Source organism: Prunus dulcis, chromosome 7 (genome assembly GCF_902201215.1).
Source record: "Prunus dulcis chromosome 7, ALMONDv2, whole genome shotgun sequence".
Classification (NCBI taxonomy): domain Eukaryota; kingdom Viridiplantae; phylum Streptophyta; class Magnoliopsida; order Rosales; family Rosaceae; genus Prunus; species Prunus dulcis.
Genome location: NC_047656.1, coordinates 20,764,086 through 20,777,313, shown reverse-complemented (window position 1 = coordinate 20,777,313; position 13,228 = coordinate 20,764,086). Strand labels below are relative to the sequence as shown.

The following is a 13,228-nucleotide window of genomic DNA, read 5'->3' as shown; positions in this document are numbered from 1 at the left end:
GCTTCTCTATCTGATTCATTCTAGGTTTAGCTTTTGCCTGACAATTGTGGGGTGGGGCCGGTTGATATCCCAGATGGTATGCCTTAAGCAATGTGCTGGACTGGACAACTGCAAGTTACAACTCTACATCTGATGAGTCATTTTGGTGACAAATTGACAATGAAGGATGTGTAGCACAATATCTCTCTGTCTTTGTCCCCATATGACCGGCGACGGGGAACTGCTAGTTGATTGATGGACATGTTTGCACTCTTGCCTCAACAAGTTCACCAAAAAATGTGGGCCACCACTCTTTCAAGCGTGAATTTAATTGCTGACTATTGCCTAGGAAACCCTCTGCCTTCTGCCTCAAGCATTTTATTTTGTCCAATCCAGCCAAGGTGGGTTGATTGAGATAACGACTGATGGATTGTCTTGGAGACTTGTGTACTGTTAGCAACAGCACAATCCCAACTTTTCCAGAAGAGAGAAACTTCTCTCAAATCTATTCAAGTTTTCTAACCAAAGTAAATTGACCATTTAAATTTTGCTTTATCTACTTGATCTGAAAGAAATAACTGCAAACATCAGGAGGAAAAGAATGCCACCCATTTCTATACTGTTTCACTGCAATTAACCTATTCAACACAAGATATGCAAAGGTGTACAAATACCAAATCTACACAACTGTGAACTATAAGACTACAGCTGAAAGGTGAAAGAGACCCACAACAAAATCAAAAAAAAAAAAAAAAAAAAAATCAAACCTGCCAATGTGATAACTTATCAAATTTTATATAGATACACTGCTTGCTTTTCTAAGGCCCGTCGATGATGGTCTTTATCAGTACTTGGGCCAGCTAAGGAACTTTCAGCAAGGCTTGATTTCAAATCCAATGCTCAAAAGAGTTCGAGCTGATTCCATTGCCTTCTCGCCTCCAAGGTCCAAGGCCTCACCAGTCAATTCTCCCCCGGTGTCCACTGACCACTGGGTTGAAGAAATCTGGTTTTGGTGTGTATCAGTCTTCTTGATATGCAAATTGTTCATGGAAGCAGGAGCAGCGGCAGCAACAAGAGGAGCACTCGGAGGGCCATGTCGTTTCTTTGGAACAGGCATGTCATGGTCATGTATCCCCTTGTATGTTATAATCACAGCACTTGTGTTATCTATGGCTGTTTCAATGTGCTTCCGGACTGGACACCCAGCAGAAGTGCATCTGTAGTAGTTCCTAAAAAATTTAAATACAATTATCAAAACATAAGGAAAGGAAAACATGTAGTAGTTCCTAAGTGGGGTTTCAACAGCTCACATGATAAGCAACGGAGATTTATGCAATATGCAAACTTTTTTAAGTCTAAAGGCAACTGCATGCATAGCATACCCAACAATTATTCTCTATTATTTGCATCATTTGAAACTGTCGATAACCATTTTGCTGGCAATTCTGCAGCTCAAGATTACTGTGTAGAGAAAAGACACTTTCTGACTTAAAGCTACGAATAGCTTAATATTCATATCCCCAGATACATAATACCAAAGAGACAAATTACAACCAAAGGGAGAGGTTCATATGTCATGATTAACAATAATAAACAATAACGCTCTCTAAACACTCTGCATCAATTCCATTCACTTTCTATTTCTTGTCAATTGATACTCTAAACAACTGGCAGATATTATATCAAAAGCTTCATTTGATTATAGATGCCACCAGACAAAATACAAAACGAGTAAAAGGCATTCTTTGGTCAATGTCATTTCTGCTGTGCTTGCATCTTGCAAGCGCAAATGAATGAAAATGGAAACAGTTAACATTGCTTAAGAATCAAAAGCAAATTGGAACATTTAAGTTGTTCTTTTGAAAATTCATAACCGAGGCTCTGCATCATTGAAATTTCCAGTTCGTCCAATTGCATCTTTCAAAAATTAAGCGCACTATGAAGTTTTAAAGTAGATAAGTCTAGCACAAAGGCAGGGATGAAGTTTATGTAAAGAGAACATAAGCCCAACATCTTTTAACAACATAAAATACTGAATCTGAACCCCAGATGCTGATTAATTAGGTCAATATATCAAGCTACAAAGAAAAAAATATGAAGGAAATGGGCATACCTGGGATGCGGATTTCCTTTCACCATCTTCTGTCCGTATTTGCGCCATCTGTATCCATCACCTGATATTCCAACATCCCCCGCCGCATGCACAACAAATTTAGGTTTCTTGCCAGGTTTTAGGAGAGAAGTTGAATACTCTAAGTTGCTTTTCTTCACTCTGGTTATCAATAAGCAGAGAGTATATGAAAACCAGGTAAATTTCTACTCCTTTGATCAAGTATGTTACAAAATACAGCATGAGAAGAGGAAACAAAAGCTACAAGTAAACTTGCCTTCGTTTGGGTTCTGGTTCATCACCATCACCATGCTCCTCCTTGATCTTAACATCACCATTACCATCAGAGTCACTTGGGCTTTGCCGCTTTCTTTCAGGAATTGAGGGTGTTTCTTGAATACGTTCTTTTGAGGATGTGGACGGCTCTGAATCATTAACTGTTCTGCAGGGATGTTCTGTAACACTATTCCTTACACACTCAGCAGATAATGCAAGTTTACTTTCCTTTGTGCAGTTACTTTTTCGAGGGGGCTCATGAGTATGTTGGCTTTTGTAAACAATCTCTGTAACATAGCCCGAGTGGTCACAGCATTCAATCTTCTTGGCATAACACTCAGAATATGTGCACCTATAATAACTTCGAGAACCTTGAGGACTCTTCACTTGCTTCTGACCATATTTTCTCCAGTTGTAACCATCAGAAGCAGATGTCTTCACCAGAGCAACAGAAGATATAAATTTATGGTCAGAAGAATTTTGCTTGTCCACCTCTGGTGTACATAAAGTATTAACCTTTTCTGGTGGCAGTTTTTGTTCTAGCAGAATCGGGCTGGGAGCAGATGAAATGGATTGCGTAACAGAAGTTGGTGATAGTTCTGACAACGGAGTTGGATAAACAGTCAACTGAAGCGGACTTTGTGTCTGAGTCTGAATGGATTGTGTAACAGAAGTTGGTGATAGTTCTGACAACGGAGTTGGATAAACAGCCAACTGAACCGGACTTTGTGTCTGCATCTGAGCATCCTGGTGTGTTACAATTGCCAAAATTTCTTGGTGGCTCACCCCAAGTTGCTCCTGAGAGAGAACAAGGAAAATAATTATACAAGTGAAACACAAGGAACCAGATATTTGACTTATGATAATGAGAGGTATAACATTCTGGAGTTGCACATGATTCAAATTATGTGATACAAGATGCATCCAAGACCCATTCAGATTGGCATGAATGTGCATCTAGAATTTGTCATAAGGAAGACCCGCTCCTCAAGTTAGGCTGTAAGAGGTCTAAATGACATGATGTAAGGTCAATTAAGTTGGCCTGTTCCTCACACATATAGACTGAAAGTTTTTATTGTTAAATGTATTGGCCTGTTCCATCAGTCATAAAATCCAATCATTTTGTCTTCTGATATTATCTGATCACTAAGTGGTCAAGTTTTCTAACTTCCAGCCAATCCTCTGAAAAATGATACTTTTTTTGAATTGTTGCGTTTGAGTTTAATATTGCCTGTCGTAGGATCTCATCCCACATATGATGTAGGGTACCTGGGGTGTTGTATTAAAGTGAATTTTCTTTCCATGTTGGACTTGTTTTATTACAAGTCCAAGAACCAGAAACCTTGAAAGTGGACACTTTAGCTGACAAGGTTGCCTCTTTCGAGTGATTAATAGCTAAGTACTAGCTTTCATTAATGCAGATTTTATGCTTCTTACTGTCTCTTCTATGACTTTCTTTCCTATTACTAAAACATTCTCTTCATTTTGACATATAATCCACCTCTCCAGAAAGCAAACAGTATGTGAGATAATATCTCTTTATTTTTTTATTTTTTTCCTTTTTGACACATAAGTTCAAAAGGAAAGAGGAAAAGATTTTACTTTGGTTATCACTACTCCAAAAGCGATACAGGCTAAGAATTATTTTGCAACCTGACACTCCTCTTCACTTGTGGCTCTCTCCCTACTTTGTACCTAGAGGGCTTCACAAAAACTGCGAGGCTATAATCACAAGGATTTCGGATTCATGATTTCAACCCTCAAACAAGAACTTTAACAAACATTTTTGCTCTGTCCCCATGAGAAGGCACTCATAGATTTCAATTCCAAGGAAAATTCATAAACAAAAAACTGCAAGAATGAAAACAATTTCCACCAGCACCCTTGCACACATGACTTCTCTCCCAATTCGTGATATATTTATACGTCCCCCCTCACTCCGGCCCAAAAAACAAAAGTCAAGCAAACAGAAATTCACAAAAGAATCAGTAATATCACGCAAATAAAAGTGCTCACAATTCACTCAGCCAAAGATCAAAAGTTCAGAAATTGGATGTGAATGAGCTTCTAACCTGTAATTGAGCTCCATCAATCGACTGTGACGTGGAGTTAACCTGAAAACCTGTGGGATCAACCACACAAGATCACACCGTTCACTATAATCCCACCAAGCACTAAAGCTATATAAAATATAAAAACAAAAAAACATTTTTTTTTCTTCCAAAAACTAACACACCGTTTCCGAAGAACAAAGCTTACCTGCACACTGATCGTTCTCTGATAATTCCAGCGTAGAAGGCACAGCTAGGGTTTCTAATTGCATCTCTCTTGACTCTGGTGCAGAGTTCTGTAACTCGCTCAGCTGAATTTCACCGAGTCGCTTTCCTTCTTCGTCCTCGTCTTCATCTTCATCGCCTTCTTCATCTTCTTCTTGTTCTTGTTCGTTTGGCTTTAGCTTTTCTACTTGGAGAGCATCGAAGCTCTCGTGCTCAGCCATGGCCGATTGTCACTCTAAGAGAGTAAAGTTTTTCGCAACTGTTGGTACTGTGACTTTTATAGTGTCCAAAATCGACCCCGAAAATGAGACCGGAACCGAAAAATGTTTTGGATTCTGTGTACCGGCTTATAGATTAAGAGGAGTGAGAGAGAGAGAGACGGTGAGAGATGTTGTGGGGATATATGTGTCTTTGACTGGCGTTGACTCAGGTGGTCTTTATGACGGTGTAACCGAAGCCGTTAATATCTGCGTTACATCAGATGCGGGGATCACCGTTGTTTTGTTGACTTGACGGTTTCCTTTCGGCCGCCGTTTGGACTCGGACATAGTGACCCATTTTCTGTAATTTGCGTGTTTAAATAAAAATCTTGTATTAATTTAGTCAGATGTTATAAGCACCTAAAGTGATATTCTACTCATTCTCTTCCCTTATTTATTGGCTCATCACTTTAGGAGTTCAACCTCGAATTTTGCTTTTAATTTTTAGCCTCAATTTGTATGACAATATTTTATTTATCAACATTATTTCATATCATTTACAACCTTATTCTTTTTTATATAACAATTATTTTTTCAAAAATTTGAATTCATGTGAACACTCAAGATTTGAATTCATGTGAAATCTTAAGATTTGAATTCGTGATCTCCCAAAAATAAATTCATGTCTTTAGACCAAATGATTACGAACCTCTTGTCTTGCATATACGCAAAGGTGAAAAATAAAATTCACTTATCGATTTTTTATATCAATATCAAAATTAGAATGTATTCTGATTTAAGTTGTGGCTGTGGTCTTATAAAAAATAAAATAAAAAGTGTAGTTTATTGAGAATATTAATTGTTGGAAGAAGAGTTTGTGGTTATAGTGGAAAACCCTTTTCGTAAGTCAAAACGCAATTACCACTTTGCCGTTTTTGTTATGGATTGGAAGGCTCCTAATTAAACTGCTTTCTTTGTAAAAGATTAAAGGGAGATTCTTGCGAGAAAGTTAATACGACTACCAAGAACAGAAACGCAAACGCTGATGGTAGAACTCTGAGCACGTGGCCGTTTGTTGTCCAATCAAGATATAGAGCAGAAGACAAAGTTCTTTTTTCAAAATCATTTCGATTCGCATAGACGAAGAGGACGATATATGTACATATTTATGATGAGTTTTATATATTTAAAGGGTTGAAAATTGAGTTACCAAAAAGAAAAAAAAAGGGTTGAAAATTGAAATTAATGAGGCCGTCTCCGTCATCATCCTCCAGACTTGGGAATACAGTCCTGAATAAATAAATATAAATAAACATTCCTTTACACAGGGTCCAGTCCATTCAGATATCCCGAAAAGTAGAGTCACGCAAATCTACCCAACCCAACCCCGTTGGAGTTGAGAAAGAACACGTTCACAACAACAACAGCTAATACAAGTAGATCAATGAATTCACAACCTACCTAAACCCAACCCCAAACAAAAACTATGTGACTTGTACTTGCATGCTCCGGATTACGCAAACGCAGCCTTTTCGCTTTAATTCGCTTCCGTCTTGTCTTCACCTCCAAAATACTCTCTAGCTATTCTCTACCCTATAGGCTCTCACTGCCATCCTCATTTAATGCAGCCGCTGCTGGAGTCAGGTTAGCCTTTTCTTTACTCAATTTCACTTCTTTTTATTGATTTCTGTTTTTCTTTTTCTTTTCATTTTGATGCTGATTGGTCGGTTGGTTGCTTGAGAGAGAAAATTCAATCGAAATTCCTGCTGGTGTGTGATGGGTGGATAATCTGTGTCGCTGTATGGAAAATTAGAATTGAAAAGTATGCACTGTTCACTTTTTTCTGTTCGCTTGTCCAATGCATTGCTCTTCAGCAGCAGTTCTGATATTGAGCTGTTTTCTTTTTAACTTTTCACCTTTTCTGTTTGCTTGTTATTTTGTTCTTCAAAGTTCAAATCCTTAAGCTTAATGGCTTTTATGGCCTCAGCTGTTTTCTTCTGTATACAGCAAACTGCCTTAGTTGTAGTAGACTAAAAGAGCTATTAGGAGACAGATAGAAGAAGAGAAGTTGCAGTTATTTTATGCATCCAAATAAGCTTAGAAATTGGGTTTATTCATGTAGATTTTAGTTAGTTTCCTTTGAAGTTGTGTGTAGTGATTTTATTTGATTTAGGGATTGTATTTGGTTTCTTTTACTGTAGAGATGCTGGTTAGCTGTAGTTTGCTTCTGGTTTGGTTCCTACTTCTTTTTTATTTTGCCTCTGTCTTGTTCTTCTTCTTCTCTCCTCCCCTATCCTATGTTCCCCTCCACTCTAATTCTCTTCTTGTTCTACATCAGTATAGTTTCATGGTGGGTTCAGTACTGTGCATTTACTGCTTATACTTATCACATCAAGTGCTCTTCCTCTTCATGGGAAAAAGAAAAAGAAAAATGTGGTTAATTTGAAGCCATGATTTTGCACGGCAGGTATCTAAGTCAGGGTACTAAGATCCAAAAAAAATTAGTTTGGATTTCTTTCCCTCCTTTCCCTTCTTTCCCTCAATTATCATCCATTTTAAGCTCATTTAACCAGAATTCAATGAATTTATCTTGATTGAGTGGTGGATAACTTCAGAAAATGAAATAAAATCTAGAATTTTTGGTCGAGAGGATGAGAAAAATAACTGTTGGATTCTGTTTAAATGGAGTTAAATGGGTAAGATTTGAATTTTGAGGAAATGAGATAAAAGGAGAGGATGAATAAGATTGATTGCTATTTTATGGGCTTGTTAATATTGATATTTTCTCATGATCATATATATTCATGTCAGGGAGGAGAATGGAGGAGGAACCATCAAATCTCCCAGTTTCGTTATGGGGCCGGGTTTCTGCCTTTGGGGCGAGGGCTAGGGAAGCATACAAAAGAAAGCCAATCTCACATTGGATTCTTCTTGTTCTAAGCAGTGCGGCAATGCTCGTAGCGTTCCCTGCATCAAGCCTTCTGTCTCGTGTCTATTATGCCAATGGTGGCACTAGCAAGTGGATCATTTCATGGGTGGCAGTTGCAGGGTGGCCTCTGACTGCTTTGATCTTGTTCCCTACATACTTGGTCTGCAAAACCTCTCCTACTCCCCTCACTTTAAAACTTACTTTTTCTTATATTGTGCTTGGTCTCTTAAGTGCTGCTGACAACCTCATGTATGCTTATGCATATGCTTACCTCCCAGCATCTACTGCTTCTCTTCTCGCATCATCATCTCTAGTATTTTCTGCATTGTTTGGATATCTACTTGTGAAGAACAAGCTAAACGCCGCAATAGTAAATGCTGTTGTTGTCATTACTGCTGCTATGACCATCATTGCTTTGGATTCAGATTCAGACAGATATGGAAATGTCACTGATAAGCAATACATTTGGGGTTTTATATGGGATATTTTAGGGTCTGCTCTCCACGGACTCATATTTGCTCTTTCGGAGCTAGTTTTCGTGAAGCTGGTTGGTAGAAGGTCCTTCCATGTTGTGTTGGAGCAGCAAGTGATGGTCTCTTTCTTTGCGTTTGTATTTACCACGACTGGAGTAATTGTGAACAACGATTTTCAGGGAATGAAATATGAGGCCAGAAGTTTCAAGGGTGGTAAATCTTCTTATTACCTTGTTCTCATTTGGAGCACCATCAGTTTCCAGTTGGGGGTATTAGGGAGTGTTGCTGTGCTTTTTTTGTCGTCCACTGTTCTTGCGGGTGTCCTGAATGCAATAAGGGTACCCCTCACAAGCATTGCAGCGGTCATTTTGTTAAAAGACCCAATGAGCGGCTTGAAGATCCTCTCTCTGGTCGTCACATTTTGGGGCTTTGGCTGCTACATCTATGGCAGTTCCTCTTCAAGTAAAGATTCCTCGTGATATTTTCTTGTCTGCTCTCTCTTTGTTTTCAATCTTTTGGGGTTATGCGTTTCGTTTATCATATCTTATTATTATACTGGAGCTCTTCGTTGTCAAGACATTTTTCTTCCCCAAGATATCAAGATGTATTATAAGCAAGATATATGTAATATTTGTTCTATTTCAAAGGAAAGAGCTGCAATTCCCAAGTGCACCCGCGTGTGCATGTGTAAACGTTTTTTTTCTCGTCTGGTTTTTGAGGATATAGCACAGACAACATCATCGCATACGAACATGGAATCTAGGTTAGACTAACAAAAAGGCCTTTTGAGGGCAAATTACATGCTAGCCAGAAAGACCACAGCAAAGTCATCAAACCTAATGCCAACAGATTCATATATTTATTCAAAGAGACCCAAAAGTAAAGCCATTAACAAGATTGATGAGTAACATCAATAAGGATCCCGAAACATGCGACATCACAAAACGAGCATTAATTGAAAAATTAAACAGAAATATTTTTCTTTTGCTGGAAAAAGCCAAAATAGTTTAATAGATATGCAGCAAGCTCCCTTTGCAAGGGATCAGCAGCCTTAAATTTGCGTCATCACTTTTACAAGCTTGGCAAGCTAAAATACCATTTAAAATAACGGTTCATTGCACAGAAATATGGTTGATAAACCTCCCTGTTAGCAACAGTTCCACAAGAAAAAATAAAAAACGAAGAAAGTCTTGCCATCGGCTACAGCTACTGCTACAGCATCATACTTAGTTCTTAGGACCAATATCCTTGAGAGCACAGATCTGCTCCTCTCCCATTGCAGACATGACAGTCACCACAAGATCCTTTCCATCAGCAAACCCATCTTTAATCTATAAAGGAGAATACGAAAGAAAGATTTTAGTCTACAAAGAAAACAGATACAATAAAGCAACTTTGACTATAGGAAAACTTTGTCAATGACATACCTGGCTAAGCAGACTTTCATCGGTGGGAAGCCTCAGATCATCCTTGGTGTTTCCATTTTCAGTTAAAAGACTCACCTACAAGACACCCAACTCCAGTTAGTTTATATAAAACGGAAGGCAGGCAACTACTTGTCTCATCATGCCCTTCCATCTCACAGGTGAAATTTCTGTTTTAACTTTTAGGTAGTCAAGTTTCCAGTTTTGCACATTTGTGTATTGTGTATCTGTTATCGGTATGTATTAAACAGGTAAATGCATGTTACAAGAAACTTATTACATTTTTTTAACATAACACAAACAGGGGAAAATATTTTGTTCACTCCAGAACATAAATCCATGCTGCAAAATTTAAAGAGACGCATCTCACATTTTGCAAATGAACGCAAGTTTGTCTCCCTTGGTATCATCATTATCATCAAAATGGACATAAATTCGCATAGCAATCAAAATTTCGGATGCCATGTTTTGGTACTAATTGGTCAGAGGACTTACAAAACCATCTTCAGAGATATCAATCAGCTGGTAGTCAGTACGGTTGACATGAGGAACCTGAACGGTAAGTATATGGAAGAACGGATGAGTTAACTTGCAACCAAGAAATACAGCACATACACGGAAATCAGAGACGCAAAATTCAAGTTTAGAGAAAGCATTACATCACAGTTGTGGGATGAAGGAACAATATCTTCAAGTTTCTTTCCATTAAAAATATCAATTGCAACAAAGTGGCACTTTGCATGACCGTGCTTGCCAGTTTTTGAAGTGGAGACTTCAACAACCTGTTCAGCGAGCAAAAAGGATATTAACGAATAAATTGGATGACTAACTCGAGACTGCAAAACTACAACAAAATAAGGAAGTTAATCTATAAAACGAAATGAATTACGCATAAGGAGGAAAACGTATTCACAAAAACATATTTACAGGGAAAATATAAGTTGGGTAGGCCATGGAAACTCAGTATTGTGAAATTTCTTGAGTCACGGTGTACTGATTTTATAAGGATGAGAAGCAATAACACTTCAGTTTAATCAAGTTTTGAAAAATGAAAACTGGATTTATGGTTAATGGGTAGATTTACAGCAGAACAAATTTAGATCCTAATTCCCACACTGTAACAACCAACTTTACACCGGCACAGGAATGTCATGGATTTCATTGCGAATCCTAATGAGAACATCTAGGAATTGAGTAAGGGAAATCGTGATACCCAGTTCTATTTGTATATGGATGCATGAAGTGTGCTAAGCAGCAAAACCTCATCCGCAAAGCCCCGTAATTACCAACAAAAGGAGATATTAAAACATAACTTCCAACAAATAAACTCTCATCCTGTACGCAACCCCACATGACAAATCTTTTGACAACATCATTAACAACTCCAAGTAGTTATCATCCTCAAGAATAAACATAGCAACCTTGTAACTAACAAAGATAGATTAATTTCCTCCAAGCACGAATAAGTTAAGTAAACACCAAAAACAAACCAGTAAAAGCAGCAAATTTCAATTAAAAATCAAGGAACCAGTAGAGATCTGGTGAAATCGTACAAACCCAGATGAATTCTCACCCAAAAAAATTCTAAAACATGCATCATTCGAAAAACAAAGGAGAGAGAATAGAAGAAACCTTGCAAGGCCTGGCCTTGATGACTATGTAACCATTCTTGCGAATGGTACCAGCCTGCTGAGGGTAGGTCTTGGAAGCCCCAGCATCGGCCTTGGATTCGAACTGGTGCTCCTCGTCAGACATCTTTCTCTCTCTGTCGAGCTTAGTAAGCTTCTCTGTTCCTCTTCTTTTTCTTTTCTACCAAAATAACGAAGAGGACGACTTCTGGTTCAAGAGGTGTGACGGGCTCTATATTCAAAGCCTTCTAGGTCATATCGTAACCCTAGTTAAGGAGATCAAATCTCCACCGTTGGATCAATGGTTAGTGTTTAGCCCCTCTTCATTCGCTTCCTTGTCTCCTATAAACTTATCCAAAAAGAATAGGAAAGGGAATTATCCATCCCCTCTTTTTTGTTTTTGTTTTTGGTTTTTTTTCCCTATCATTTTCAATTTTTTATTATCATCATGTGCCTAAAAACCATTGATTTTACTTCGATGAGTATTTTTAATATAGAAAAAGGTAAGCATTTTTTTTATTTCTGATTTTAAATTGTATTATTCCGGAAATCGTGGTATGTTTAAAAAATTGTTACACATTTGAAACGATACACGTCTCCCCTCACCTCTTGTATAGATGCTGCGTTGGACTTGGACCAAACCAAAGAATCCGATGCCCGATGCACACAAAACGCTTTACGGGCCCATCCAATTATTCCCTCAACAAAACCAAATTCTTGGATACAAAAATGCTTATATTATTAGCTTACATCTTATAAATTCAACACTTGATGAAGAATTTTGTTTATATGCCCCAGACGTTACATACCCACAACTTGTGACTGAATGAAGAAATAATTTCACTTCACAACACACCGTGAGCTAAATAAACTGGCAAGCCCAAATTTGAGGACGGAGAAAATTTCACCTTCATTCTGAATTCTGAATTCTGAATTCTGCAACTTCTGGTGGTTGGCTGAAAACTATCATACTTTGGGCTGCCCCATACCCACACTATGTAAAAGTAGGAAAATGATCCAAAGGGTAAAAGTTAATGGTTAACAAATCACCAAAACATAATTAGATTTGGCTGAGACATGATAAAGCTGTAATAATCATGGTAAATATGTGTGAAACAGATTGTGAAATAAACAGAAAAATAAAATAGTGACATAAAGCTGAAGAGATACAGATAATCTTCAGCTCAGCTTCATGTTCATTCCATAAATTGATTCACCCAACAGGCAGGCAGGCACCAAACCAAAAAGCTAAAGCAAGCTGAAGCAATCATATATGCATATGCTTGCTGAAAACAAAAAACCAAGAAATTAGTTTTAGAAACAAGACATGAATCAATGTGATGTATCCAAAAATGCTCTCTCTCTCTCTCAGGACCAGTGCTTAAATAAGGTGCTGGTAATATAATACTGATGCTCCATGTGGAGTGACTGACTGTGAGGACGAACAAAATAAAAGCCCATCAGACTTTTGCCTTCAATTTTTGCACGCATGCAAATAAGAGGAGGTTATCTACACTACACACCTACGTACACTACCAACAATGTCTTCTTCTTTCTTGCGCATGTCAAAAGACAAGTGACACATTACATGAGGTAGATATATGAAAACATGAAATCATTGACATTTGGGTTGGGCGGTCACACTCACACTCACTCACACACATTGACACTCATCATAAGTATGCAATATACTCACTTTTTCTTTCGGCTATTGTTTTTCTACGCTTGGCCAGATTGAACTTTAAATACTCGAAAATGCTTCACAACCAAACCAACTATATTATATTTTATAACCCATATTGAAAAGTATGATGATGACCATTCCAATTTCCATTCGGCTAGAAATGATGCTGCTCTTCAATATATTGTTATTTATTATGAAAAGGTTATGCGTCTTCATTAACATATATAGCCTAATCAGTATTAATATTAA

The 13,228-nt window shown here is 37.9% G+C and overlaps 3 protein-coding genes across 4 annotated transcripts; 1 reads left to right on the top strand and 2 right to left on the bottom strand.

Moving 5' to 3' along the window:
• Positions 1-554: 554 nt before the first annotated feature.
• LOC117633827 (probable WRKY transcription factor 32) lies at positions 555-5,015 on the bottom strand. The gene is made up of 5 exons (XM_034367631.1): positions 4,625-5,015; positions 4,438-4,487; positions 2,367-3,163; positions 2,093-2,251; positions 555-1,208 (listed from the first exon to the last, which is right to left on the bottom strand). Exons 1-5 carry the CDS (start codon positions 4,860-4,862, stop codon positions 851-853), a joined length of 1,602 nt encoding a protein of 533 aa, XP_034223522.1. The 5' UTR covers positions 4,863-5,015; the 3' UTR covers positions 555-850.
• Positions 5,016-6,085: 1,070 nt separating this feature from the next.
• On the top strand, positions 6,086-8,894 carry LOC117633466 (probable purine permease 5). 2 transcript variants are annotated; one of them, XM_034367088.1, is made up of 2 exons: positions 6,086-6,485; positions 7,653-8,894. In XM_034367088.1, exons 1-2 carry the CDS (start codon positions 6,464-6,466, stop codon positions 8,720-8,722), a joined length of 1,092 nt encoding a protein of 363 aa, XP_034222979.1. In that variant the 5' UTR covers positions 6,086-6,463; the 3' UTR covers positions 8,723-8,894. The 2 variants fall into 2 exon arrangements, with proteins under 2 accessions (XP_034222979.1, XP_034222980.1); XM_034367089.1 differs by lacking the exon at positions 6,086-6,485 and adding an exon at positions 6,502-6,663.
• Positions 8,895-9,180: 286 nt separating this feature from the next.
• Positions 9,181-11,622, bottom strand: LOC117634740 (eukaryotic translation initiation factor 5A-2-like). Its single transcript, XM_034368947.1, has 5 exons — positions 11,300-11,622; positions 10,327-10,449; positions 10,163-10,219; positions 9,671-9,745; positions 9,181-9,574 (listed from the first exon to the last, which is right to left on the bottom strand). The coding sequence occupies exons 1-5, from the start codon at positions 11,420-11,422 to the stop codon at positions 9,470-9,472; spliced, it is 483 nt and encodes a 160-aa protein (XP_034224838.1). The 5' UTR covers positions 11,423-11,622; the 3' UTR covers positions 9,181-9,469.
• Positions 11,623-13,228: the final 1,606 nt, after the last annotated feature.